This window comes from Aulonocara sp. 'chitande type north' Nkhata Bay, linkage group LG19 (assembly GCF_057382095.1).
Source record: "Aulonocara sp. 'chitande type north' Nkhata Bay isolate Kocher_YH1m ecotype deep benthic linkage group LG19, A_spYH_male_GT1.1, whole genome shotgun sequence".
NCBI lineage: Eukaryota > Metazoa > Chordata > Actinopteri > Cichliformes > Cichlidae > Aulonocara > Aulonocara sp. 'chitande type north' Nkhata Bay.
In genome coordinates this window covers 26336466-26364307 of record NC_141362.1, presented here as the reverse complement: position 1 = coordinate 26364307, position 27842 = coordinate 26336466, and the positions used below count along the sequence as shown (strand labels likewise).

The window sequence follows — 27842 nt, the reverse complement described above, 5'->3', positions numbered from 1 at the left end:
ACTCAACCAGTGAACCTCCAGTGAACAACTGTGGGGGCGGGTAAAAAAGTCACACTTCCTCTTTGGAACACTGCCAAACAAATTGTGTTGACTCTTAATGCTAAGCTCCACCTTTTTATGTTTCAGTGCATTACATTCTTTTGCTTTGTTTGCACACTTCTGTCCTGACTTGACTGGAATACAGCAGTTATAACTGTAGTCAGCTATAGAGGAACTCGTCTCTGACACAGACGTACATCAGTCACAAGTGGTTCGTCTTTAGCGGACACTGAGACAGGTGAGTGTAAATACACTTTTCAGTAACATGCTGATGGAAAAAAAACCTGAGAATCATTCATTTGAGGAAGAATTGGAAGGTGAAATACAAAACTCAAAGAAAATGGGCAGAGTAGATACTGTGATTCTATGAAAGTGACAGAAGATATTATGATAGAAAACATTTTAAAACTGAAAAACATCTGTGTCTTTTTCTGCTTGTGTTCAGTCAAGATGAAGTTGCTGCTTGTTGTTGCTGCTGTTCTGGCTGTATCCAGCTGTGCCAGCATCTCTCTGGAAGATCTGGAGTTTCACGCCTGGAAACTCAAGTTTGGTGAGACAGCAGACTCTTTTAGTCTTTTTGTTTCTGTTGATCCTTGGGAAGACTTGGAAAGAAATGTGAGCTCACCCTAATATGTTAAAATTGTGTAAAAAGGGAAATTTCGTAGCAGATTATTTCTTACATTCATTACCAATGTATTTTCTTTTGTTCTGTTTTCACTATTTCCTTTTCCAACTGGTAGATAAGTCATATGACTCTGAATCAGATGAGGCTCAAAGGAAGCAGATCTGGCTCAACAACCGCAAACATGTGCTAGTGCACAACATCTTGGCAGACCAGGGTTTGAAGTCCTACCGCCTTGGGATGACCCAATTTGCTGATATGGTATGTGCAAAAAAAGACGTGTCATTCAGATTTTACTCCTCACCATTTACAATTTCACAAAGACTTTTTTTTGTAATGCATATATGCATGTAAGAATGCATAGAAATAATAACCCCATGAACTCTGTTCCTCTTCTCAGGAAAATGAAGAGTACAAACGACTGGTTTCCCGGGGCTGCCTTCACTCTTTCAATTCTTCTCTACCTCGCCGCGGCTCTACCTTCTTCCGACTACGTGAAGGTACTGATCTACCCGACACTGTTGACTGGAGAGATAAGGGGTATGTCACCGATGTCGAGAATCAAATGCAATGTGGCTCCTGCTGGGCCTTCAGTGCAGTAAGTAGAAATAACTTTCTGTTCTTTATTTTTGTAACATGGCAAACTTTGCTCGGCTGTGGTCTGGTTTCAAACTCACTCTTTTTGTTTTTTCAGACTGGCTCACTGGAGGGTCAGCACTTCAGGAAAACAGGAAAGCTGGTGTCTCTGAGTAAGCAGCAGTTGGTCGACTGCTCTGGAGAGTTTGGCAACTATGGCTGCAATGGAGGCCTGATGGATTCTGCTTTCCAGTACATCCAAGCAGCTGGAGGGATTGACACTGAGGAGTCCTACCCTTATGAGGCCGAGGTAAATAGACTGCAATATGTCAAAAACATGTCACACCTGATTCCTTTTAAATCATGATCTTTGAATTTATACAAGCCTCAGCACTTTGCCATCTCACTATCATCAGCTTAAATTCTAATTCAAATTCAAATTTTATTTGTCACGTACACAGTCATACACAGTACGATATGTAGTGAAATGCTTGGACAACTGCTCGTGACCTAAAGAAAACAAAAAAGGAAAAGGCTATGAATAAGATAGGAAATAAATATGAAAAATTAAAAAGGGTAAATTTAACTAAGAAGGAATAAAATATAAATTAAGGTTAAAAATGAAATAACTGTACAACACAAATTAGAATGAAGGGTAAATTTAACTGGGAAGGAATAAGATAAAATATATAAATTAAAGTTGAAAATAAAATAACTGTACAACAAAATACACAATATAGAACTATATAAGAATGTATGAAGAAATCTAAATCTAAATAAATATATACACAATAACAGCAGCTGTACAAGTATTAACCGGAAATGAAGAATATAGTGACCAGTGTTGTGCAAAAAAACAATGTGTGCAAAAACAATGTCCAGAAAGTCCAGTGTGTGTGTAAGAACCATATGTGTGGGTCAGTACTGTGTGGTGGTGTGATTGAGAGACCGTATCGCCTGCGGGAAGAAGCTCCTCCTCAGTCTCTCTGTGTTGGTCTTCAGGGAGCGGAATCGCTTTCCTGACCTCAGCAGAGAGAACAGTCTGTTGTTGGGATGGCTGAGGTCCTTCACGATCTTATAGCTTAATAGCTTTAGTGAAAATTACTGATGATATTCTAATACATTCAGATAAATGTCCTGCTCAACAGCTTTTGATACTGTTGAACATGCTACCCTTATTAGCAGCCTCCACAAATGCGTTGTCATCTCTGGTACTGCTCTCAAATGGTTTTCATCATACTTATCAAACAGATAATTCAGAATTCATATAAATCAATGCATGTCCTCATCTGCACCTGCCCCAGTGCTTCTTTATATATGTTACCCCTGGGCCAGCTAAACAATGGTTTTAAAGGAATCTTCATTCACTTCTATGCAGATGACACATATTTTTCTGTCAAGCCCAACAACCTCAGTAGCCCCTCCTCCCACAATGGATTTTTCTGTGCCCTAACTAATTAGGATATTCAAATATCCTAATATCTCAGTCCTGAAACTGAGGTTCTAGTGCTCAGCCCACTAAGGACGATAGTCAGTACATTAGCCCCCTTGCCAAACATTTCAAATCATCTGCTAAAACCCTCGGTGTCACTTTTGATCATCACTTGAATTTCAAAACTCATATCTAAAAGGTTACCCAGTTTTGTTTCCTTCATCTGAAAAATATTGTGAAACTCCAACCTTTACTGCCAGTCAATCATTTTGAACTTTTAGTATGCACTCTAATTTACAACTTTAACACTTTTCACATGCATTTCTCAGTCCTCCTTAACTAGTCTCCAATTAGTTAAGAACACAGCTGCAAGGCTGCCAACTAAAACTAGCTGTCAGTAACATATTACACCTATCCTTGCATCCTTTCACTGGCTTCAAGTAAAATTCAGAATCCACTTTAAAATTCTGTTATTAACATAAAAGGCTCTACGTGGACAGGCTCCTGTGTATTTAGCTGAGCTTCTAGCACCTTATCAATGCAGCCAGCCTCTCTGATTGTCTAACCTCCCTCGCTCTGGAGAGGTGATTGTGCTTTTGAGGTTTTACTGCCCAAATTCTGGACCAGCCTTCCTCAATCAATTAGGTTGGTTATTTGTTTGAAGCGAATGCTGAAAACTCATTTCTATTGGTTAGTGTTTCCTTAATCCATTCCCCTTCAATTTTGGCCATAGTTTGAATCAATACAAGTATGTATATGTGTATGTAGGAATGAAGGTCTGTCGGTATGACTGACCATGTGACTGTTTATGTGTCTGTATGTTTTAACACGCACACTTGTCTTCAACGTGCACCTTTTATTTGAACTGTGAAGCCCTTTGTAACTCTGTGTTTTGAAAACTGAATAAATAAATAAAGTTATTATTATTATTTCAATAAGGAAAGATTATTAGACGGAACTGAACATCATTTATTGATATACAGAATTCAGTTATTTGGCTGTTAGACTCTGATCAACATCACATTTTTTATATGCTGTGTTGCGATCAACGCGAGAAATTATAACATATTTCCTCTGTATTAGGATGGAGATTGCCGTTACAACCCTAAATCTACAGGTGCTACATGCACTGGCTATGTTGATGTGCAACCAGCTAATGAAGAAACCCTGAAAGAAGCTGTGGCTACCATCGGACCAATATCAGTGGCCATTGATGCTTCTCGTCCGTCTTTTCTGCTCTATGAATCAGGTGCAGTCATTGAAACATAATTGAAAGTACCAAGAAAATTGTCTTAAAATTGAAAAAGAAATGGGAATAGTTTTGTTCTTTACATCTATCAGTTTAATTGACATGTGTTTGCAGGACTTTATGATGAGCCCGACTGCAGCAGCACAATGTTGACCCATGGTGTGCTGGCTGTGGGTTATGGTACTGAAAATGGACATGACTACTGGCTGGTCAAGAACAGGTAAATACCCACATGCGATGGTTATATTTAAATTTATATTTGATACACAGATACATAAAAACTTTTTTTATGGATTAACAATTGGATCATCATGTCTCTACATGTTATTGAACTGCTAGTGTGAACACAGCCCACTTTTAGCTGTTAAATGTTGTTAATTTCTTTCTTCCTGTAGCTTTGGTGTTGGATGGGGGGAGAAAGGATACATTAAGATGAGCAGGAACAAATCCAACCAGTGTGGCATTGCTAGTGCAGCAAGCTACCCTCTGGTCTGAAGAGGTGGGAAGAAACATTAGAGTTTAATGAAATGACATCATAAAGACTGCAAATACATGAAATATAAATAAATAAATAAACAAATTGTTTCACATTGACATTTAATAAAAGTAATTGTGTTTATTTCACTGTGTTGGTAGTGTATGGCTTAATAACCAAGAAGTATTTTTTAGCATTTAAACTTTGGTCTGTTGATCAGTCCACTATGCTCAGCACCAGTGGGATTTCTATTTTTTTTTTATACTTCTGTGTTCCCCAAAGAAAAAAGTTGACTGGTGATCCGTCCCTGGCTTTTCCTGTACAGCCACCATGAGAAATATAATGTATTTGTTTTATTTTGTATTTGTGCCCTGTAATAAAGCAGTAGCTTGCAAAAAGGCTGAGTAATGCACCTTCATCCATTCCTTTTTGTAACAAAAGTTAGCACAAGTCAGAGATCAATCCTGATAGGATTTGCAATCATGGTTTTTAGTTAGATAGACTATTGTGAGAGGAATGACGGACCCGACCACATACTTGCACTTTCCAGCACGCTTCTTTATTCAGTTGTCGTTTCTTCAACTCATGTCTTTTTCACAGCTTTTCAGCTGCGTCCTACACACAACAACAACCTCAGGTCCCGACATGTTTAATATAGGGGAGGCGTGATGAGCTGATTGACCTCAGGTATGTCAGCCTCCCCCGCAGCCATGTCACGGACCATGCCCCACCACAACTGCCAATGCTGTTTTCACCATTAGGCAGAAGTACGGATACTTCTGTTAAAAAATACTGGTAAAAGCTGAAGTACTGATTTAACTTCTTTACAGGTTCTGAAACTTATTCAAAATAAGAAAGCAAAAAGTATATCTTTTGAGTATTTTTTTATGTAATAAAAGAGAATTGTGCTGCTGCAGTTGGTTCAATTGATGCAGTAAAATGATATTAGTGCAAGGAAATATAAATGTTATTTCATTCCATATTTTGATTCTAATGAATGTACTCAGGTTATATCAATTATGTAGAATACAAACACAGAAAAAGAGGGGGAATTAAAAACAAAAAACAGCTCTATCTGTTGCCTACATTACAGAGGCTAATTTTGCACACATAAACAAGAAAATTTGTACAGTTAGGGGTTAATGTGAGGTTGTAGAGAGATGGAAAGTAATCAGAATTGACGAGATCCACTGCCAGAAGGCAAAAATCCAGACACTGAGAATAGCTAGAAATACCTGGAACGGGAACGGGAACCACAAAGAAGTTGCTATTATTAGTCAGTCAACTGAATGGGTAGAACAAGATCTGGGTGATCAAAACCTACGCCCTGCCAGTTGTCAGATACCCTCTACAGTAATCACCTGGCCAAAGGAGGAGATAGAAGCCACAGATGTGAGGACAAGGAAGCTCCTAAACAGAAGAAAGGTGGCTGAGGATTGGTGAGTGTCAGATACACTGTCCAGGATGAAACAACAAAGATCCATGAGATGTACACTGACTGTGTGCTTAGTAAACACCTCAGGCATCAGAAACCTGAGAAAGAAGAAGACTAAGAACAGATTCTCTACACAGATGAAGCAAACTCTATGTCAGAGTAATGTCACATACACGTAATTTGTTGGACAGACACACAATTCATCTGGTTTTGTCCATCCATATCATTTTAAATCAAACACTCAAAATGCGACTGAAGTGCAGACTTTTACCTTTAATTCAATGAGTTTAAGAAACATTTGATATTTGACAAGTCATTGACAAAGAGTTATGTCGCCAGATGACGTAGGTCATTTGATATGTGCAGAAAAATCCCAGATCATAATCTTTGACTCTACAGGTCTTCATAACAAATGACTATTGTTATCTTGCCTAATAGCAGTTGGAGATGAAAATCAAATCATTCAGCTAGTGTTGCTGTATACCAACAGTTGCCTAACAGAAAGAAATCAGCAGAAGTAACCTCTGGGACTGATGTCAGACTGCCTGAACCGGTTTGTGATGATGGGAAATAATCACGAGTCATACACCTGAGGAAGGAATTTCTGCTCACAAAAACAAATCTAAGGTCAAAGTCAGGTTGCGACTTGTTAATTAAACAACTTGATTTACAACTGTGCTTCATGTAGTAGATTCAGTATCTGTCCACTTGCTTGTTTGAGTTGCTTTATTTTATTTGTAGTTTTTCAGACAAATCAATTAAAAATATTTCTCAAAGACAAGCTGAGTTTTTATACCTATTATGTATAAGAACTCAGTGTCTTTATATATACCACAAGACATAATACAGTTGGCTTAAACAATTCAAAATGAACATTTTATGTTGTTCAAAAAGTTTGAAATGTGGACACATACTGACTGCTTCTGTGGCTTTTAGCAAGTAACAGGATGGTTTTTGTAAGTAGACCTGCAGGAGAGGGAAACACAGTACGACATATTTAAGTTTGAGTGTTTTTTCAGTGATCCCAAACACACCTCAGAAATTTGCAAAAGCTACTTGAGAGAAAAAACCCCAAAGAATTCTGACTGTCATGAAGGTTCATCCACATGACTGTGTAACTTCCAGTTAACACTGTGGGGGAAAGCCAAACACTCTGTGACTTCCTCTTTGGAAAATTATTTTCACTCTCAATGTTTAGCTCCACCCTTTTGTACTTCAGTGCTTGACACTTTTTCTTTCCGTGCTGTCCTGACCTGACTGGAGTACTGCAGTCATATTATAGTCGGCTAAATAAACAAGCTCCCTCTGGCACAGTCGTTTATCAGCCACAGGTGGTTATCAGTCAGACTGAGTCAGGCGGTGCAGGTAAGTAGCTACAGTAGAGTTAACTAGACATGTAGACAATTATGAATACACTTTTCAGCAATGTGTTAATGAAAAAAAGCAGAGAATCATTAATTTGGGAAAGAACTCGTGGGAAATGTGAAACAAATAGTCGAAGAAAAATGTGACGCTATGAAAGTGACATACAACATTACGAAAGAGTGCGTTTTAAAGCTGTCATTAAAACAAAATCGAAACTGCATGTGTGGTTTCCTGTAAGTCACAAAGGATTTCTGTCTTTTTCTGCTTGTGTTCAGTCAAGATGAAGTTGCTGCTTGTTGTTGCTGCTGTTCTGGCTGTATCCAGCTGTGCCAGCATCTCTCTGGAAGATCTGGAGTTTCATGCCTGGAAACTCAAGTTTGGTGAGACAGCAGACTCTTTTAGTCTTTTTATTGCTGTTGATCCCTTTCTGTGCTTTTTAAATACTGTACAAGCCTCTCCTCTTTGATGTAAACCTTTTGTTTTTTAATTGTGTTCTGCTGACATTAAGATACTGTACAAGCCTCAAACTTGGAAAACTGTGGAAACAAAGGGAAATACGCATTTTCCCTAAAATTCATTAATGGATTTTCTATTATTCTGTTTCTCATAATTTCCTTTTCCACTATGCAGAAAAGTCATATGACTCTGAGTCAGAGGAGGCTCACCGGAAACAAATCTGGCTCAACAACCGCAAACATGTTCTAGTGCACAACATTTTGGCAGACCAGGGTTTGAAGTCCTACCGACTTGGGATGACCCACTTTGCTGACATGGTATATGCAGAAAAACATGTGTCATGAATACTTTTAGTTGTAATTGTAAGGTTAAAAAAACAGAAACAAAAAACAAACTTTTGAACTAAAAACTGATAAATTTGGTCCCTCTTGACCAGGAAAATGAAGAGTACAGACGACTGGTTTCCCGGGGCTGCTTTGGCTCCTTCAATACTTCTCTGCATCACCGCGGCTCTACCTTCCTTCGGCTACCTGAAGGTACTGATCTACCTGACACTGTTGACTGGAGGGATAAGGGATATGTCACTGATGTCCAGAATCAGATGCAGTGTGGCTCCTGCTGGGCCTTCAGTGCAGTGAGTACATAAGCCCCAGTGTTCTTTAATCCTGTAAAATAGGAAGTTTGTTCAACTATTGTCTGGGTTCAAATAGACTCATCCTTATTGCAGATTGGTGCACTGGAGGGTCAGAACTTCAGGAAGACAGGAAAGCTGGTGTCTCTGAGTAAGCAGCAGTTGGTCGACTGCTCTCAGAGCTTTGGCAACCATGGCTGCAATGGAGGCTGGATGGACTATGCCTTCAAGTACATCCAAGCAACTGGAGGAATTGACACTGAGGAGTCCTACCCTTATGAGGCCGAGGTAAGCATTATGAAAAAATAATTACCATTACCTGACAATCATAATAATAATATAAGAAGTAGAAGTGTAAATCAGCTCATTCAGACAGTGTTATTAATCATGAAAGTGTATGAAGTTGTGTACTTCCAAAACACATGAAGCCCACAGCATTAGCTACTTTACTGACTTCTTTCAAAACACATCTTTAAGATCACGGTGTTTTCTAAATGCTCTTTTTGTGAATATAATTATGACTAACACAATAAATTATAGCATCTTTTTTTCTGTATTAGGAAGGAAATTGCCATTACAACCCTGAAACTGTTGGTGCCACGTGTACCGGCTATGTTGATGTAAGTCCGAATGAAGATGCTCTGAAGGAGGCTGTGGCCACCATTGGACCGATATCTATTGCCGTGGATGCTTCTCATGAGTCGTTTCAGTTCTACCAATCAGGTGCACACACTGAAAAAAATGTCATGAAACCTTTAAATCGAATACGATCAAATGTGAAGTGCTTCATTTGTCTAACTGACATATATTTCTAGGAGTGTATGACGAGCCTTCATGTATAACCTCACGGTACAGCCATGCTATGCTGGCTGTGGGTTATGGTACAGAAAATGGACATGACTACTGGCTGGTCAAGAACAGGTAAATACCCACATGTGATGCTCATATTTGAATTCATGCAGTTCACTCTTTCTAAGAGTGAGTGCTGATACACACACACACACACACACACACACACACACACACACACACACACACACACACACACATGTAAAATGCATATTGTTTAAGCAGGTCCTTATGTCTAGTGTGGACGCTATTCATTTTTTGTTGCTAAATGTTGCTCATTTGTTCTTTCCTGTAGCTTCGGCCTTGGATGGGGAGAGAAAGGATACATAAAGATGAGCAGGAACAAATCCAACCAGTGTGGGATTGCTTCTAAAGCAAGCTATCCTCTGGTCTGAAGAGGTGGGAAGAAACCCATCCTCAGTTTTTCCTTCTGATTTGACAGAAATTTATTTCAGTGTTTTTAACTGGGTTATGTAAATTTTATTTGTGGTGTTAAGAAGCTCTCTTTTCCTGCAATTGTGCTAATAAATGTATAAATACTGTAAATACATGCAAAAATAAATCAACTGTGAGACTGTGGTCTGTTGATCAATCTATCATACAGGCAGAAATGTTCAGCACCTGTGGGTAAATTTTTAGCTTTCTGGAGACATTTTGGACACTTTCAGACTATAGACTGTCAGCACAGATTGATAGATTGTATTTTTTTTTACATTTTTTAAAATAATTACCAAATCAGAAAACGGGTTCCAGAAAAAAAAAAATCAGCTATGGGTTTTTCAAGTGAATAATAATATTCTGAAACAGTTGTGATTTGTATCTGGAGTGGAACACAAATTTTGTCATGCTGTGTGGTGTGGCCGCCAGGTTGTAGGACCCAAACCCAGGACTACACTCTCAGAAATAGAGGTACGAGAGAAGAACATTTTTGTACCTATAGGTACATTTTAAAAAAATGTTCCCTTAAAAGTACAATACTGGTCTTTAAAAGTCCAGAAATGCCCCTTTAAAGGTACAATTTGAAATAAAGTACAAATCTGTACCATTTTGACCTGTACTGCAGTGACAGTGGCAGAATGTGGTAATGGGTCAGCATGGGAAAATCTGGATGGGCCTGGTTAATTGTAAAATTCATATGAGATGTGAGTGTGCTCATAAAAGCTACATGTTATAATCAAATCTGTTGGTCCTCTCCTCTGTACATAAATTATCCTATGATGCAAAGAATATCTGTAACCTACCTTTGTGTAAGTTATGTTAAATTATATTTTAAAAACACACACAATGACATGCAGGCACAACCAAATGATGTTAAAAAAAAACTGGTCCATTTCCATTTTATTAAGTTTCAGTTATAATTTTTAATGTTTAAAATCTTGGTTGTAGCCTTCAAAAACGTGAAATCATATTACTGTTATGTTTGGCCATTTACTTTTTCGCTTTTACTACATCCTAGAATTGTTCATTAATTGGGAGGTTTTTATGGAATTTGCAACATCAAGTTAAACCGAGGTTCTTTGGAAGTTAAAATGTCAAGCAGATTTTTATGTTACGGTGACTACATTTTGTAAGTTACAAATATAGTTCGCCAAGACAGCATAACGGTTTCCAAACGCATTAATACCACAATGTCCATGTATCAAGTTCGCAACGCGCATTAATCCCAAAGGCTGAAAAGCCAGCAGCGATGAGTGCTCCGCCTCCGCGCTGACTAGCGTTGACGCAGAAAATGACTCTCGGGGGTTATCGACACGGAGGAGCTCCTTAAAAAGTTGATGGAAGAAGGCATTGATGTCAGACGACGAGGCGCAAAGGTTTAGAGGTAAGTCGGGTGTGATTTTGTGTTTTTATAAAAATTACAACGTGTAATTTTACAGTAGAGTTAGCAAAAGTCCGAAGAGCTAGCTTTAACATGGGTGAATGCTAGCAGTTAGCTAAGTTTTAAACAAAGAAAGGTACAAATGTGGACTATTTAGACTGTTGGTGGAATGTTCAACGTCTGTCTGCCCGCCGTATTCCAGTGTTTTATCAATAAATAGTCACTAACCGTGTACAACAATGTAAAAAAATCAATAATTTTTCAAAACATGCTAGTATGTAAATATAGGTATTAACAAAATCGTTCTCTAAGCAAAATTCATCCCATCTAACGTGTTTCCCGCTCAAAGGGATTTTAAACAATGGAAGGTACACATTTGTACCATTCCACCTACTTAGTGGGATTTGGGATTTTCGAATATGAGAACTGTAAGCTCTGCGTAGGGACACTGTCTGCAACCCAAGAATTGTTAAGATGATTGGGGAAACAGCTAATGATTTTTTTTGTCTCTAAATCTGATTATTATTATTTTCTGTACTAACTGATTAATCAATCTGTTTATTAGCTTTAGAATTTTTGTTCAAGGGTTAAAGCACTTTACATTTATCTCCAGTCTGTGTCTTTAAACATGTCAAAAGTTTAAATCCTCAATGTAAAATGTCATTCTTTTGTCTATTCTGCTCTTTTCATTTCCAGTTGTGTGATGAGGTTGATTTAATGCATCCCTGCCATCTGTCGCCGCTTTAGCAAAAACTTCACTGCTGTTCTTCAAATGACCAAGGATTTGCCACTGAAGAAGGTCTACATGGAGGCAAGAGAGAATGCACTGGCTGAAGACATTACAGGTGCTAATTTGACCTCATACAAATAGTAAATTTTGTGACAATTCATTTGCTCTCTCTTCCAAAGATAATTGATGTACCATAGTGTCATGTGAAGAGCATGTTAATGGGAATTTGCATGCTATCAAAATCTAATGAAGTGCATTTGCATCTGTATGACCTAGGAATTGACTTCAAGGGGGCACTTCTCTTGCCATCCATCTTCAAGGAGAAGATAGAAGATTTCATCATCCTTGGAGAGGTAAATGCATGATGCAATGCATAGCCTTTGGCCACAAGTTTCATTCTTGGTGTTTTGTTGGCATGGAGCTGAATTCAGCTGCGGTTCAGCATCACAGCTAAGCTAATGTAGGGGAAACACTGCTGTTAATCCACAGTGCTGCTGTGCTCTTGGGTTTTGTCTGGTGTTTATATAGATAGATAGACCTTTATTGTCCCCTTAGGGAAATTCTTCTTCACAGGTACTGTCACTGTCAGGGGTGATTGCTTTTGCCCTTGAATATTATGTCAAACTTTAGCAGCTTATCAAACACTACCACAACAGTCATTGGTCAAGAAGCTTTTTGTTTGGAGTATGGGCCATGTTTACAGGTTATCAGAATAGACAGTTTTGTTTTCTAGCAAATAAAGAAGGTAATTTGAGGAATCTGTTGAAAATCCACTTGGCACATATTGCTTAAACATACTGTATACTAATGTTTTTCTTCCTCTTCTGCAGAATACTCCCACGAGTCCATACCCAACCATTCGAATGAAGGATAAGAGTTGGACAACTGCCCTCTTAAGACAGTGTCGCCGTGTTGTGACAGTTGAAGGAGTGGATGTTTGCTCGTGCCGCTCGCTGGATGAGGCCTACATCTCAGCATTCTCCACCTTCTTCGTGTTCAACATGACCTACCCTGCATACTTCAAGAAAACACTTGTCTTTCTTCAGAACTGCATTGTCAACATAGGAGACCAGGGAGACAAACCCCTGCCAGTAAGTGTCGCCAGGGTACTTAACCAACTCTATTAAATACGCCCCCACCCAAGTGTCACTACCTTATTGACTACCCAATGCTGATTTTGATGTATGGTCCTCTTCGCCCTTTGTGGTGTATGAGATATGAAAGCAAGCATCAATATTTCAAAAATCTAGCGAGTAAATGCAAAAACTTTGTAAACATCACTGCAACTCTTAGCAATCGTCATCAAATGAAACAGTGCTGGGAGTTTTCTTCAGATAAGTTGCTTGTTGACTTTGAACATTCACTCAGCACAAGTGTCAGTGTGCCATTTTCATCTCTGCCAGGTGACTTACAGAATGCTCTGGAAATGAACAAAAGTTTTACAGATGTGCATTTTCAGGATAAAGTGCTTCAGCGTGTGTCTGCTATATCTGTCAGCAGTGTCAAATATGAACTTGAGGATGTTTTTGTAGTTGGCCATGTACACACTGAAGCCATACCTCAATTCTTTAAAATCAAGTATATTTTGAATGTTGATACTTGTTGGGTATTGTGTGGGAAACTGTTACTTCCTTGCACTTGTGAATGTCATTTCCATGCTTACCAAGTGGCAGTTGACAATGACTGGATCCTGTTCAATCCAGGAAATGAATTAGACTTTCAAGCTCTAGACACCTATTAAGTTGATGATAGGCGGTTTGTGTCCTTGAGGTATTCTGTGTGACGTGATTGCAAGAACATTTTTATGTATGTATGTATGTGTGCGTGTGCGTGCGTGCGTATGTATGTGCGTGCTTGTTGAAGTAGAGCAAAACATTTGTGTGGACAGTTTTTTAAATACATGCCATCTCTGTGATCCGTCAAAACATTGTGTTCAGGTGTTTAATGTCTTTATGTGATTATTTACTTTTTTCTTCTTCTTTTTTTTTTTTTTTTTTTTTTTTTAATTAAAATGAATGTATTTTTCTTGACATGTCCTATGGCAGGGGTGTCAAACTCAAATACACAGTGGGCCAAAATTCAAATCTAGAACAAGGTCGCGGGCTAACATTAATATTTATTGAAAAATATCTTCCTCCAGATATAAGAATGAATCTCTTCTTATGGACTCAAACAAGTTTTGGTGAAAAACTGAATGTGGAACAAGCAAAGCTTAATACTAAACAATGTATATATTAGCTGTATAATACCAGTAGGCCAGCTCTAATAGTAATCTGGTATGGCTTCGCGGGCCAAATGTAATTAGGCTGCGGGCCAAATTTGGCCCGCGGGCCAGAGTTTGACACCTATGTCCTATGGCAATATACGAATGTAATCAAGGATGTATTCCTGTGGTTGTTTAAGTGCTTTGATGTGATTCTATTATCGAAAATAAATGGTTAAATAACCAAATATTTTGGACAATTGGGGGTACATTTTTGTCTCTTTAGGTACGAAATAGGTTGTCGCTGGGGGGGTACCCTCATAGGTACCCTATTGTACCCTTTTCAAGGGAACATTTCTGTACTATAGTTTCAAGGTACATTTATGTCTTAGGAAAGTACATGATTGTACTTCAGATGGTACAACTTCATAAGGTACAAAAATGTACCAAGCCTAAAGGGTACAGAAATGTCCTTCAAAAAGGAACACCCCCAGCGACAAGCATTTGTACCCTTTTTGGTACACTTTGGTACCCCTATTTCTGAGAGTGTAGGAGATGGAATAATTTAAAGCAACAGGTTTATTACCGGGAAAACTTTACATAAAATAAACTCACAAAAAAACAAACCAAAACCTCAAACATAAAAACTAGGACTAAAGTGAACTCAAACTAAAAACTAAGAAACATGAACCAGGACAACCAGGAACTATGCACTAGAAATAAGACAGGAACACGAAGGGAGAAAACTCAGCACAGTGAGGGCACAACGCGACCAGAGACAGAGACAAACACAGGGCATAAAATGCAAGCAGGACAATGAGAGGGAGGGGAACAGGTTAAAACACAGTTACACTATCAAAATAAAACAGGAAGCACATGACAGGCACAGCAGCAAGGACTACACAGTGAACAGAGGGAACACAGAGCACAGGGACAAGAGTAAGAAACTGCTAACCTACACTAAACATGACGGGCACAGGAACCAAAACCTAAGAACTAGCAATCACAAGACAAAAAGGAACTAGAAAGCGAGAAGTAGAGAACAGAAACCAAAACACTAGCAGTCAACCATGATGACATCGAAGCTCAATAAGGTTCAAGGTTCAAGGTTCTTTATTTGTCAATGTAGCCTGACACGCTCCTCGACATGTGCAAAAATTGGGGGAGGGGGGGGGGGGGGGTAGAGGAAGAACATTATATATATATATAGTATATACATTGGGTGAATGTGCAGTAATAGCAGCAAGCAGGTGAATTCTGGGGGGGGGGGGGTAGAGGAAGAACATTATATATATATATATATATATATATAGTATATACATTGGGTGAATGTGCAGTAATAGCAGCAAGCAGGTGAATTCTGGGGGGGGGGGGCTAGAGGAAGAACATTATATATATATATATATATATATATATAGTATATACATTGGGTGGATGTGCAGTAGTAGCAGCAAGCAGGTGAATTCTGTACATTAATATGAATAGACATCTGACTATTTTACAGGATAGACAATATAAACATATTTAAAATTAAAGGAATTTGGAATGTACATTGTGCCTTGGTTTAGTGTCTGGAAGAGAGTCCTGTCTCAGTCAATTATAGATGATGTGAGAGGGCGGGTGTGTGTGTTTAGGGCCCGGATGGCTTGGGGATAGAAGCTCCTCTTGAGTCTCTCTGTCCTTGCCCGGAAGATGCGGAACCTTCTACCAGATTGCAGAAGTTGGAACAGTTTGTTGCCAGGATGGGACGGGTCCTTCAGTATCTGCGCTGCTCTAGTCCGGCATCTCCTGGTGTAGGTGTCCTGAAGCGGGGGGAGAGCAATCCTGCAGCAGCGTTGTAGGATAAGAGTACAAAACTCAAAACACTGGGTCACCCTGACAAATTTAAAAGTTGATTCAATTCAATTTAGTTTTATTTTCTGTAATCTGAAAGAATAAATCAGGAGTTGACATCTCAGATTTTATTTTACTTGATCAGATTCTAAAACACTTCTAAAATATTTCTCCAGATTCCAGATCTTTTGATGATGAGTCTTTACAATTTTCTGTAATTTTCCACAAATTGTACATTTTTGCATATTGATCAACCTTTCATCATCATCATCATTTATTTATTTATATAGCACTTTAAAAACACACCTGGTAGACCAAAGTGCTGTACAATACTAATATGCACATAGTAATAAAACCAGACATAGCAATAAAATTAAAAAACAATAAAAAATATCAGTTACCTACAGAGTTAAAAGCCAGGGAATAAAAATAGGTTTTTAATAAAGACTTAAAAACTGGCACTGATGTAGCCTGTCTAATATGGAGAGGAAGGTTATTCCAAAGCATCGGCGCGGCAACAGAGAACGCTCGGTCTCCTCTAAGTTTCAGCCGTGACTTTGGGACCGAAAGCAGCAACTGCTCAGCTGACTGAAGGGAACGAGTGGGGACGTGGGGTTTCAACAAGTCAGACAAATAAACAGGTGCCAGACCATTTACAGATTTTGTCTATTGTTACCTCTGAGAAACTCTGTCTTTCTAAAATGCTCTTTTTATACCCAATAATCTTATGACTGGTTGCAGAATTTATGTTTTTCAAATTGTAAAAAGCCTTTTAAATAAAGTGAAGTGGAACAATTTTGTGTTTTTCAAAATTTTGATGAAAATCCTGGACAGGTCAGTGTTGGTTAGTAGGGCTGTCATGGAACCCCCCCCCCCCCAAAGAAAAAAAACAACAACAACCCAAAAACAAAAACAAAAAGCAAAAAAGCACAAACTGCAGTTTGTGGTCTGCACACCATGTAGTTCAGCTGCACACACAATTCAGTTTTACACAGTGGAATAGTTTGTCGTAAAGCAGATGGACTTCTCCTGTTGAACAATCCTGCTTCCACTTGAAATGTCATATAAAACTCTGAAGGTAAAGAGATTTATCTACATGTTTAAAAGTGATTAAATTCAAATATTCGCCAGAGAATAAGTCAGGGAGAGAAAATGCATCAAAGTCAGAGAGAGAACACTGAATTATCCCAGAAAAAAATGGAAAAGAGAGAAGACACATGCAGTTGTAAGCAGCATGAAGATTTGGCTTTGCTCAGTTATAGCTGAATAATGCGAACTTGCCACTGTGGTAAAATAGCCTTAGAAACAAATAACAAAATGGTCACATTCTATGGAACGCCAGGACTGCCATAATGAATTAATTAAATACACCATTAAATAATTAATTAAATGTGGCAATAATTAATTAAAATTGGAATTAATTAATTAAATAAATAGTTATGATATATGTAATTAATTAATTATTGACACATTTAATTAATTATTTATGTATTTCACGTTTTAATTAATTATTGACACATTTAATTAATTAATTATTGACATATTTAATTAATTATTTATGTATTTCACATTTTAATTAATTATTGACACATTTAATTAATTATTGACACATTTAATTAATTATTGACACATTTAATTAATTATTGACACATTTAATTAATTATTTAATGATATATTTATTTATTTCATTTTGGCAGTCCTGACGCCTGGCTCTCATCATGAAATAATTTTATCTGTCAGCCTCACCCATCAAACTCAGGGGGCGGGGTTAACGCTGATCGAGTCAAAACCATTGCTTTGGCCTGGTGGCCATTGTTTCTAGCACACAACAGAAAGCTAACAGAACTGAGCTTTGAAAAACCCTGTTTGTGTGTCACCAAATACCGTTTTAATATTTTTTTAGCCGAGAATGTAGTGGTTTAATCTTCATGTGTCTGGTCGGTTTGTCAAGATACAGCCTCTTTGCAAAAGTGTTTCGATGATTTCGGAGATGTCGTCCCAGTCTCACGGCAAAGCGTGGGATAGACCCGCTCGCCACGCAAGCAATCCCACCGACAAAGCGCAGGCCCCGGTACACAGCTGTAGTAACCCCCGCTGACTTCTTTTACTGAGGTTATATTTATCGATGTTTTATTTCCTGATGTTCTTATGTGTCCTACGTGTTTCAGTCGCCAATTCTGAATTATAACTAACATTAAAAACATGTTTAAGGAGGAGAGAGAGCAAATAAATCTGTTTAACATCTGATCTTTGGGTTTTTGTTCAGTAATCAGCGTGACCTGTGTATAAACACATAAAAGAGATAACGTTGGTGTTTCCGTCATGTAGTAACTGCTGGCTTTAACTGTACAAAGGTTGTTCGACACTATGAAACACATACAGACTTCATGATGTTCGGCTAATATTTTTATTGTGAATATTAATCATGCTGACCTCGCTCTGTACACCACGCAGCGAGGTCAGCATATCCACGATATCCTCAGCTCCATGAGTTAACACAAAGTTTCCCAGCTGACTATCTAACTGCCAACTATTCCAGAGACGTGAAAATATACAGCATAAAGAAAAGTGTAAGAGACTCAGCAGCAGATTAGAATAACAGTTATACATTTAATAAATCACCAAATGAATCCAAGAAACGAGCAAACCTGTTCCGACAATTTGAATTTGTATTCCCTCAGCTGCAGACTCGCTGCTGTTTAAATGTTTGAAAAGGAAGATTAGATATAAAAAACGTCAAACATAGACTCAGTCTGCCTTCACATTTGATATGAGGCCAGCACGTATAGTGGCCTCAGCAGGCTATTACTGAAATACACGTGCTATATCATAAACTATGATATAAACAGGGAGGTCCTATTAACATGTTTAGTTTTAAAGGACACCTTCCTGCCTTTAGTCTCATTCATGAGCAGTATTCGTTTTCTTCTAACATCCAGAAGTCTGCACAATGTGTTTCATAGTTTGTAACAAGCCTTTGACAGGTAAACATAACATGACCGAAAAAGCAAAAAAAAAAAAAAAAAAAAAAAAAAAAAGAGAGAGAGAGAGAGAGAGAGAGAGAGTGTTGACATAAGAAGAGAAAATGCTCTCAATTATGGAGACAGGCAAATGGTTCATTTATGTTTGATGTGTGTTTATTCCTCCCTAAATATCGTCGGTGAAGTTCGCCATGCATGTCAGATTTTCCTGCGCATTTTTATACCTCTGCCAACAGAGAGAGAAAAAAAATCACATTCTAACAGACAGCTGGTGCTTAGAATACAGTTGAATAACTATTAAAAAACAGATGATATTTAGATGATAGTTCAGTCTAACACATGTGCCAGTGAACCATTAAATGTCTGTGAAACTATGCAGTTATGAAACGTAACTTTAACCTCAGCCAAACCGATTTGCTCAGTTGTAAATAAAACAGCGAAGTAAACGTGACCCGACAGACAGAACCTGAGTGAATGAAGTCCAGCGTTTAACCACTGAGAGCTAAAACTCAGCTGAGGTTTCAAAGCTGTGTGCTGGTGATTGGACATCAGCCGCTGATAAAGCTGGCTCGCCTATAAAGTGCTCTGTAAGGAAACAAGCTCCAGCAGCTCTGCGCTCGGGGAAAATACTATATTTACTTATCTTGTGCAGAAAAATGCGCTGACATTGCGTTATATCGAGCACCGGCTGCCCAGTTAAACTGTGACTATCACCAGGTAACGTAGGCGTGTTTCTTGAATTAGCAGCAGGTGTTAAACAGCTGACAGATGAGGAGGAGGATGCATGCAGGTAAACTGAGGGTCTGCTGAGCTGATCGCTGGTTTCGTGAGAAAAATGTCAGCTCGTTCTTTATGTTACAGAAGCACAGAGACACAAGACCAGGCGGAAAGAGACGATCGTTCGGTGAAAATGAGAATCTGCGAATGCAACATGTGGAACACGGAGAGTGGAATATGTAAACAAACCGGTTAACGTAACCCCCTCGGTGCACTCTGCATGCTAACTGTTAGCAGAGCTAGTGAAATCTCTGAAAACATCTGAGCACTTTTGCAAGCATGTTCTATGTTGACAACCTGACCAGACATACGTCGCGACATTCGCGGCTAAAACACTGTTAAAAGTGTAGCTGGTGACAGAAAAACGGGGTATTTTAAAACTACACCACCACCATTGCTGCCTGTGATTTGATCTGCATTCTGGGATAACTGGCTGCCCCAAGTCTACACAAGCAATCGATTATCTAGGATCGACCTGTTTTGACTTACTTTGCACGGCAACCAATCAAATGTTAGAGAAGCTGCATGGGCAGCGTTAACCCCGCCCCCTGAGTTTGATGGGTGAGGCTGACAGATAAAATTATTTCATGACGAGAGCCAGGCGTCAGGACTGCCAAAATGAAATAAATAAATATATCATTAAATAATTAATTAAATGTGTCAATAATTAATTAAATGTGTCAATAATTAATTAAAATGTGAAATACATAAATAATTAATTAAATGTGTCAATAATTAATTAATTAAATGTGTCAATAATTAATTAAAATGTGAAATACATAAATAATTAATTAAATGTGTCAATAATTAATTAATTACATGTGTCATAACTATTTATTTAATTAATTAATTCCAATTTTAATTAATTATTGCCACATTTAATTAATTATTTAATGGTGTATTTAATTAATTCATTATGGCAGTCCTGGCGTTCCATAACATTCTGCAGTTTATAGTGCAATCTTAATGGCAATACAAGGGCGCGTCACAAGAGGGCGCTAGAGGTTGTTCATCAAACGTGTTGCTTTATTTTTCAAAGCGCAAAAAGAAATGTGATGGAGATTTGATGAGTTTTTTTTTTTTTAAATAATCTAATCTTATAACTGATAAGTGACATTTCATAAAATGGAAATGGAAAGCTTTCTTGTAATTCCTTAATTTACTTTATAGGTAAAATTATTATTATATATTATACTAGATTATAATTATTATAATATATATTATATATTATCAACATATTGAGAACAAAATCATAAATAAAATAAAATAAAAATGTAAAAATCAAAACAAAACGCAACACAAGAGAAGACACATATCCCCACCTAACTGTAGCGAGATAAGGAAAAAAGATATAAATAACACATGAACAATTTGAAGTGCAATGGTTGTTGGTGTGCAAAAACCTGTGTACTGATATAGATCTTTATTGCACACAACAAGGGTTTGTTACCAGGAAATTGTTATTGCACATAGTGAGTCCCTGGTATGTCTGTATTTGTTCGAGGAAAAGTTTGGCAGAGTTTAAGTCTGACAGTTTCAGAGAAGAAGCTGTTTCTCACATTTGTTATCAGTGGTTGTAGTGGGGGAAGTGGAAGTCACCACCTAAGAGGGGCCCTGGCAACTGTGAAATGAAAGTTTTTTTTGTTTGCATCATTCAGAAAAAAAGCCGGAGAGAGCGAAACAGCAGCAACACACTCCCTAAATTATGTGACAGAAGCTCATATTATTGTCAACTAAGAGTTATTCCACTTTCAGTTCAAAGCTTAACAACTCTCACTAAGTAACTCTATCTGTTATTGTTGGACCAGGTGAGGTTAGTTATGCATTTTGGGAAATGTTATTCTGCCTGAGGAAATAGCATTATAAAATACCATAATGACACTCCTACTTAATTAAAACAAGCCATTAAAGGTAGGCCCTTCTATGGTTATGGATCAGCCTACCTGATGTAAACCCGAATAGCAGTCTGTTTATTAGATTTCAGTGCCTATGACAGTTTTCCATAACAAACACCACATTCAGATGCCCACAAGTGACACCAAGACAACCACAGGTTGATCAGCTTTGTAATTGTATTATCAGATACGCCTTATGTTCTGGACACTCAGGAGAAGAGAGGTGGTGTGCTGCCAACTAATCGTTACTTGGTTATGAGCTGGATCAGATGGCGTGGGAGGATGCTGGACCTTTTGGGTGCCCTGGGAGTGTCTGGAAGAAGCCCTGGTCTGATAGATCTTCAACTCCCACCCCCAGCAAATCTTCAACAGCATTCTGAGGGAGAATGGATAAACTGAGTCTGAATGGAGGCAGCTGCCAAGTGGAACGTGACTCGAGCGATAGTCTCAAAGTGACTCTGGAAAATTGTTAAGCGAATGAGTAGGGGAAAGAATTGCTAAAGACTCAGGATGTTGTAGAGTTGGCTTGGCATGCTTCTAAGTGGGAAGCAGTGGTGCCTGAGGATGTGCTACATCTATCTTTCCATCACTCTCCTCAGCCTCCATGGGAAGGTTAATGTTGGGAGATTTCACCAAACTCCACTATCTCTAAGGGAGTAGCCAGCCACCCTTCGGAGGAAGCCCATTTCTGCCGCTTGTATCCATGATTTCATTCTTTCGGTCACTACCCACAGCTTGTGACCATAGGTGAGGTAAGGGACGTAATTCGACTGGTAAAAAAAGTTTGCTTTTACACTCGGCTGTCTCTTCACCACAACAGACTGGTACAGCGTCCGCATCACTGCAGCCACAGCACCAATATGTCTGTCAATCTCCCGCTCCCTTCTCCTGTCACTCATGAACAAGACCCCAAAATACCTGTTGAACCCAACAGATCCACATCATCTGCAAAAAGCAGAGATGAGATTTGGAGACCACCCATGTGAAAGCCTTCCGCCACTTGGCTACGCATAGAAATTATATCCATAAAAATTACAAACAGGATCGGTGACAAAGGGCACCTATTGGAAACAAGTCTGACTTATTGCTGGCTATGCAGACCAAGCTCCTGCAACGGTTTTATAAGGATCGAATGGCCCATACTCCTGAAGCACCTCCCACAGGACACTCTGAGAAACATGGTCGAATGCCTTCTCCAAGTCCACAAAGCACATGTAGACTGGTTGGGCAAACTCCCATGCACCCTCAAGTATCCTCGAGAGGATAAAGAACTGGTCTGGTGTTCCATGACCAGGATGAAAACTGTATTGTTTTGCTAACAGACAGATTCTCATTTTCAGCACACTGGCATAGACTTTCCCAGGGAGGCTGAGGAGCGTGATCCCCCTATAGTTGGAACACACCCTCCGGTCCCTTTTCTTAAAGATGGGAACCACCAGGGGCAGAGGTACTGCCCCTAATCTCCACGCAGCATTGTTGAAGCGTGTCAATCAAGACAGCCCTACAACATCCAGAGCGGTCAGGAACTCAGGCCAAACCTCATCCACCCCAGGGGCTCTGCCAACAAGGAATTGTTTAACTACCTCAGTGACCTCACCCCCAGAGATAGATGAGTCGTCTCCCTCGTCCCCTGACTCTGCTTCCTCCACGGAAGACGTGCCAGTGGGATTAAGGAGGTCATAGAAGTATTCGAGGTTTCAGATTAATTGTGTTTAATGAACTAGATTAACTTCCCATCCCGTTGTGTTTGACAATAAATTGTAATCTCCTCAAAATATGTGAAAGGTGTTGTAATGTTATGAATAACTTGCTTTATTTTACTCGTAGTTTTTCAGACACATCAAGTTGGCTGAGAATATGGTTTAAAGACAAGCTGAGCTTTTATAGATAACATGAGACCTGTGGCAATATGTCACATGTAATTTATATTTTGTCTGACATAAAATACTTCCAGCTGGCTAAATAATTCAAAACAAATTGTTCTTGACACGGGGTCTCAGATAATAATTGTTTCTATGGCTTCTGGCTTGTAAATGTCAAATAAACTCAGTTGATCTTTCTCTCAAATACGAATTAATACTTTAGAGTCTGGGACTGAGATTTGCAAAAACTACTTGAGAGCAAAGAAGAATAATGAATGCTGACTGTCATGAAGGCTCCTCCACCTTATCATCTAACTTCCATTCAACAATGGTGAGAGGTGGAAAAGCCAAAAATTCTTTGACAACCTCTTTTGAAACTTGTCAATATCTGTAACAAATTACAGAAGAGATCATTCATGACTGTTGCGCTCCTTGTTATTGCTGAGTGAGCATAAATAAAATGTTTCCTTAAGTGAGTGATGTCATGTGATCTTCTGTAAACTCTTGAAATGAAGGCAATTGCATTTCTTTTTGCTTTATGTTTGGTTCTTTTGTTTGGTTTTGTTAGCCAAAAAGTTGTTGCCTTCATTTTAAACTACAGTGTCCTGGATGCCCGAGTTAATGTAGACTGAGACTGTAACAGACTGTTAATGTACAGCTCCACCTTTTTCTGTTCCACCGCTTCATGTTGTTTCACTTTCTTTACAAATACCTGTGCTGACCTGGAATACTGCAGTCATGCTAGTAGCCCACTATATAAGAACTCCTCTCTGACGCAGACCTATATCAACCACAGGTGATTATAGTACACTCTGCACAACAGATACGGACACTGAGACAGGTAAGTAACTACAACACAGATAACTAAACATGTAGTTTAGTTGTAAAAGTGTAAATACACTTTTCAGTTATTATGATGAAAAAAAAATATTAATTTCAGAAAAACATTTCTGGAGGAGGTAACATAGAAACTCCCAAATAAAATGGGACAAAGTGGATATTGTCAAATGAAAGTGGCATGTAATATTATGACGAAAGCATTTTAAAACATGTATTACCAAGAAAGAATAAAAAAAAAAATCCGTTTTCATCAGAAACATAAGTTTCCTGTAAGTCACAAAGGATTTCTTTCTTTTCTGTTTGTGTTCAGTCAAGATGAAGTTGCTGCTTGTTGTTTCTGCTGTTCTGGCTGTATCCAGCTGTGCCAGCATCTCTCTGGAAGATCTGGAGTTTCACGCTTGGAAACTGAAATTTGGTGAGACAGCAGACTCTTTCTCTCCTCTTTCATTTTTTCTTTTTGTCAGAAGCTTCTGATCAAGTTTTATGTTTTTTAAGATACTGTACAAACCTCAAATTTAGAAAGAAAGATGAGCTCACCTGTGTTTTTACTTGTGCTAAAGATTATAAAACTGGAAATAAAGGAAATATGTTAGCGGGTTTAAAATACAAAATGATTAACTTTCTTTTGTTTTTTCCCCCCCCATGATTTCCTTTTCCAATTGGTAGAAAAGTCATATGACTCTGAGTTAGATGAGGCTCAAAGGAAGCAGGTCTGGCTCAACAACCGCAAATTTGTGCTAATGCACAACATCTTGGCAGACCAGGGTTTGAAATCCTACCGTCTTGGGATGACACACTTTGCCGATATGGTATGTGCAGAAAAAGACATATCATTTAGATTTGATCAATTAACCATTTAAGTTGTCATCAATATTTTTCAATATAATCAGTATGTGAGGATGCAAAAAAAACCCCCATATTTTTGCATAAAAACCATGAACTTTGCTGCTTTTTACCAGGACCATGAAGAGTACAAACAGCTGGTTTCCCAGGGTTGCCTTCACACCTTCAATGCTTCTCTGCCTCAGCGTGGCTCTACCTTTCTTGGCCTGCCTGAAGGTACTGATCTGCCCGACACTGTTGACTGGAGGGATAAGGGATATGTCACTGAAGTCAAGGATCAGAAGCAGTGTGGCTCCTGCTGGGCCTTCAGTACAGTGAGTACATAAAATTTTGATTTTGTGTTCTTTGGGAAACAGAAACTGTTGCCTGGTTTGAAGCTGAATCATCCTTACTGCAGACTGGTGTACTGGAGGGTCAGCACTTCAGGAAGACAGGAAAGCTGGTGTCTCTGAGTGAGCAGCAGTTAATGGACTGCTCTCACAGCTTTGGCAACAATGGCTGCAAAGGAGGATCAGTGAAGCGGGCCCTTCAGTACATCCAAGCCAATGGAGGAATTGACACTGAGACAGCCTACCCCTATAAGGCTAAGGTAAATAGATAGCAACATATCAAACACACACATACACGCACCTGTTTCTTCTGTGATTTAAATCACAAACCTTGAATATATGCAGTCAGGTCTTTATCACCTTTATCATCATAAATATCAGAATTATCAATGCAAATCAGCTCATTCAGACAGTGGTGTTAATAATGGCCATGCATGAAAGGCTGTACAGTACTGCCAAAACATATGGTAGCTCCAAGCCCTGTAAAACTCACAGCATGAGCTACTTTATTAACTTCTTTCAAAATCTATTTTTAACATCACAGTATTTTGGCAAACTGTCTGTTTGCTATATAAATGTGTCACAACAGTAAAAACTTATAATAGCATATGTTCTCTGTATTAGGGTCAACGATGCCGTTACAAGCCTGATGGTATTGGTGCCAAATGCACTGGCTATGTTCATGTCAAACCCAGTAATGAAGAAACCCTGAAGAAAGCTGTGGCCACTATCGGACCGATATCTGTTGGCATTGATGCTTCTCGTCATTCATTCCAATTCTACCAATCAGGTGCAGACATTGAAAAAATATTTGCAAAGTGCAGAGAAACATTTTTAAATTGGAAAAGAAATGTGAAATGCTTCATTTGTTCTTTTGTTCAGTCTGATTGACATGTATTTGCAGGAGTGTACAATGACCCCGACTGCAGCAAGACAGTGTTGGACCATGGTGTGCTGGCTGTGGGTTATGGTACAGAAAATGGACATGACTACTGGCTGATCAAGAACAGGTATTTACTCCCATGTGATGCTCATATTTTAATTCATGCACTTCACTACTTCTAACATTCACTGAGTGCTGATACAAAAATATGTAAAGGCATCTTATTTATGCAGATCATTATTTCTCCACATGCTTTTGGACTGTTAGTGTGAACACTATTAATTTTTAGCTGCTAAATGTTGTTAAACTGTGTAATTTCTTTTTTTTCTACAGCTGGGGTCACAGATGGGGAGACAAGGGATACATTAAGATGAGCAGGAACAAATCCAACCAGTGTGGGATTGCTTCTCAAGCAAGCTACCCTCTGGTCTGAAGATCGGAAGAAACCCATCCTCAGTTTTTCCTTCTGATTTTACAGAAAATCTGGTTTGCCCAGAATTTATTTCAGTGTTTTTAAGCAAGTTGTTTTTAACTAAACATAATTTTATTTGTGGTGTTAAGAAGCTCTCTTTGCCTGCAAAGGTGTTTGATGGAATAAATGTATAACTACAGCAAATACATGTAAAAATAAATAAATAAATAAGCTATGAAACTGTGCTCTGTCGATCAATCCATCATCCAGGCAGAAACGTTCAGCACCCATGGGATGCGTTTCTAGTTTTCTGGAGACTTTTGTGTTCTCCAATGAATAAAGCCAATGTTTCCCAGGTTCAGTTTGTTGAGACGTTTGATATCGCATTACTTACAGAATTTGTATGGTTATTATTGAGACATACATACTGATCTCCACTCCATTATTAAAATAACAATTATTTTAAGGTAAGAATATCTCTCAGCATTTAGCTAGCTTAAAATTTGTGTGACAAACATCACATTTTTCCAGTTTCTTCAGCTGATGGAGACAAACAGAATAAATTCTTTGGTGACCTCAAAACTTCATAGATAGTGTAACTAAACACTTTTTTAAGCTAATCAAAACCCAAAATAAAGCAAATGATAGTTAGAACAGGTTTATAACACAATGATTATGACCTTTCTTGAAAAATAACAAACGTCACAGGAGGTCTTCTATACTTATGAAATTCACCGTGTGTATTAATTATGATGGAATTTGTTTATTAAAAATCATAGTTACGGATAATAAGCTACCTTTAATTTTGACATTTCTGGTATTTTTGTAATAACAGAAAATATTATTTATATACATGCAATCTGTATATATAATTTTCAACACTGAATATTTTCAAACAGGCCAAACTCTACCGCTGAAGCTTGCGCAGACTTCCTGTGACTTTATTCATGAGGAGATCAATCTGGCGCTTTTAGCCAAGGTGGAAAACTGCATCCATGTTTGGATTCTGATTAACTCTGTTTAACTAGCGATACAGTACCCAGAGTTGTGTGTCTAATATTGTCCTTTCTCAGTCATCACTGTGCCACAGTGAGGAAAAGCATGGCTCAACACCTGCACCAGCTGGCTGACAAACTTGGAGCAGCTGTCATCCTGAAAGCAGGAAGCTTCACTGAACGCTTTCTAACTGCTGATTCTAGAATGGCAGAGGATGCCCCACCTGAAGCAAGATGGGTACTTTTAAAAGGGTTTGAAAGTGCATTAATGTGCCAATCTTGTTTTATTTTCTGAGCATTTGCACAATTAA

General features: G+C 38.5%; 4 protein-coding genes across 4 annotated transcripts; all 4 read left to right on the top strand.

The window, feature by feature from the left end:
• The first annotated feature begins 137 nt into the window (after positions 1–137).
• LOC147307158 (cathepsin L-like peptidase) lies at positions 138–4792 on the top strand. The gene is made up of 8 exons (XM_086275929.1): positions 138–277; positions 485–589; positions 780–922; positions 1062–1259; positions 1356–1547; positions 3753–3918; positions 4033–4138; positions 4314–4792. The coding sequence occupies exons 2-8, from the start codon at positions 490–492 to the stop codon at positions 4411–4413; spliced, it is 1005 nt and encodes a 334-aa protein (XP_086132055.1). The 5' UTR covers positions 138–277; positions 485–489; the 3' UTR covers positions 4414–4792.
• LOC147307155 (cathepsin L-like peptidase) lies at positions 156–26706 on the top strand. The gene is made up of 8 exons (XM_086275930.1): positions 156–277; positions 24380–24484; positions 24736–24878; positions 25029–25226; positions 25310–25501; positions 25866–26031; positions 26146–26251; positions 26458–26706. The coding sequence occupies exons 2-8, from the start codon at positions 24385–24387 to the stop codon at positions 26555–26557; spliced, it is 1005 nt and encodes a 334-aa protein (XP_086132056.1). The 5' UTR covers positions 156–277; positions 24380–24384; the 3' UTR covers positions 26558–26706.
• On the top strand, positions 7037–9708 carry LOC147307157 (cathepsin L-like peptidase). Its single transcript, XM_086274474.1, has 8 exons — positions 7037–7193; positions 7469–7573; positions 7824–7966; positions 8086–8283; positions 8377–8568; positions 8841–9003; positions 9096–9201; positions 9425–9708. The coding sequence occupies exons 2-8, from the start codon at positions 7474–7476 to the stop codon at positions 9522–9524; spliced, it is 1002 nt and encodes a 333-aa protein (XP_086130600.1). The 5' UTR covers positions 7037–7193; positions 7469–7473; the 3' UTR covers positions 9525–9708.
• On the top strand, positions 10851–14411 carry LOC147307156 (uncharacterized). The gene is made up of 4 exons (XM_086274641.1): positions 10851–10951; positions 11645–11793; positions 11955–12031; positions 12509–14411. The coding sequence occupies exons 2-4, from the start codon at positions 11721–11723 to the stop codon at positions 12803–12805; spliced, it is 447 nt and encodes a 148-aa protein (XP_086130767.1). The 5' UTR covers positions 10851–10951; positions 11645–11720; the 3' UTR covers positions 12806–14411.
• Positions 26707–27842: the final 1136 nt, after the last annotated feature.

Excerpts from the sequence above, each read along its gene's own strand:
- LOC147307158 (XM_086275929.1), top strand. The coding sequence starts at position 490 with ATGAAGTTGCTGCTTGTTGTTGCTGCTGTTCTGGCTGTATCCAGCTGT. Across the intron at positions 3,919-4,032 it reads TTTTCTGCTCTATGAATCAG|GACTTTATGATGAGCCCGAC; the intron begins GTGCAGTCATTG and ends ATGTGTTTGCAG. Across the intron at positions 4,139-4,313 it reads TACTGGCTGGTCAAGAACAG|CTTTGGTGTTGGATGGGGGG; the intron begins GTAAATACCCAC and ends TTCTTCCTGTAG.
- LOC147307157 (XM_086274474.1), top strand. The coding sequence starts at position 7,474 with ATGAAGTTGCTGCTTGTTGTTGCTGCTGTTCTGGCTGTATCCAGCTGT. Across the intron at positions 7,574-7,823 it reads TGCCTGGAAACTCAAGTTTG|AAAAGTCATATGACTCTGAG; the intron begins GTGAGACAGCAG and ends TCCACTATGCAG. Across the intron at positions 9,202-9,424 it reads TACTGGCTGGTCAAGAACAG|CTTCGGCCTTGGATGGGGAG; the intron begins GTAAATACCCAC and ends TCTTTCCTGTAG.
- LOC147307156 (XM_086274641.1), top strand. The coding sequence starts at position 11,721 with ATGACCAAGGATTTGCCACTGAAGAAGGTCTACATGGAGGCAAGAGAG. Across the intron at positions 11,794-11,954 it reads ACTGGCTGAAGACATTACAG|GAATTGACTTCAAGGGGGCA; the intron begins GTGCTAATTTGA and ends TGTATGACCTAG. Across the intron at positions 12,032-12,508 it reads ATTTCATCATCCTTGGAGAG|AATACTCCCACGAGTCCATA; the intron begins GTAAATGCATGA and ends CCTCTTCTGCAG.
- LOC147307155 (XM_086275930.1), top strand. The coding sequence starts at position 24,385 with ATGAAGTTGCTGCTTGTTGTTTCTGCTGTTCTGGCTGTATCCAGCTGT. Across the intron at positions 24,485-24,735 it reads CGCTTGGAAACTGAAATTTG|AAAAGTCATATGACTCTGAG; the intron begins GTGAGACAGCAG and ends TCCAATTGGTAG. Across the intron at positions 25,502-25,865 it reads CCTACCCCTATAAGGCTAAG|GGTCAACGATGCCGTTACAA; the intron begins GTAAATAGATAG and ends TCTCTGTATTAG.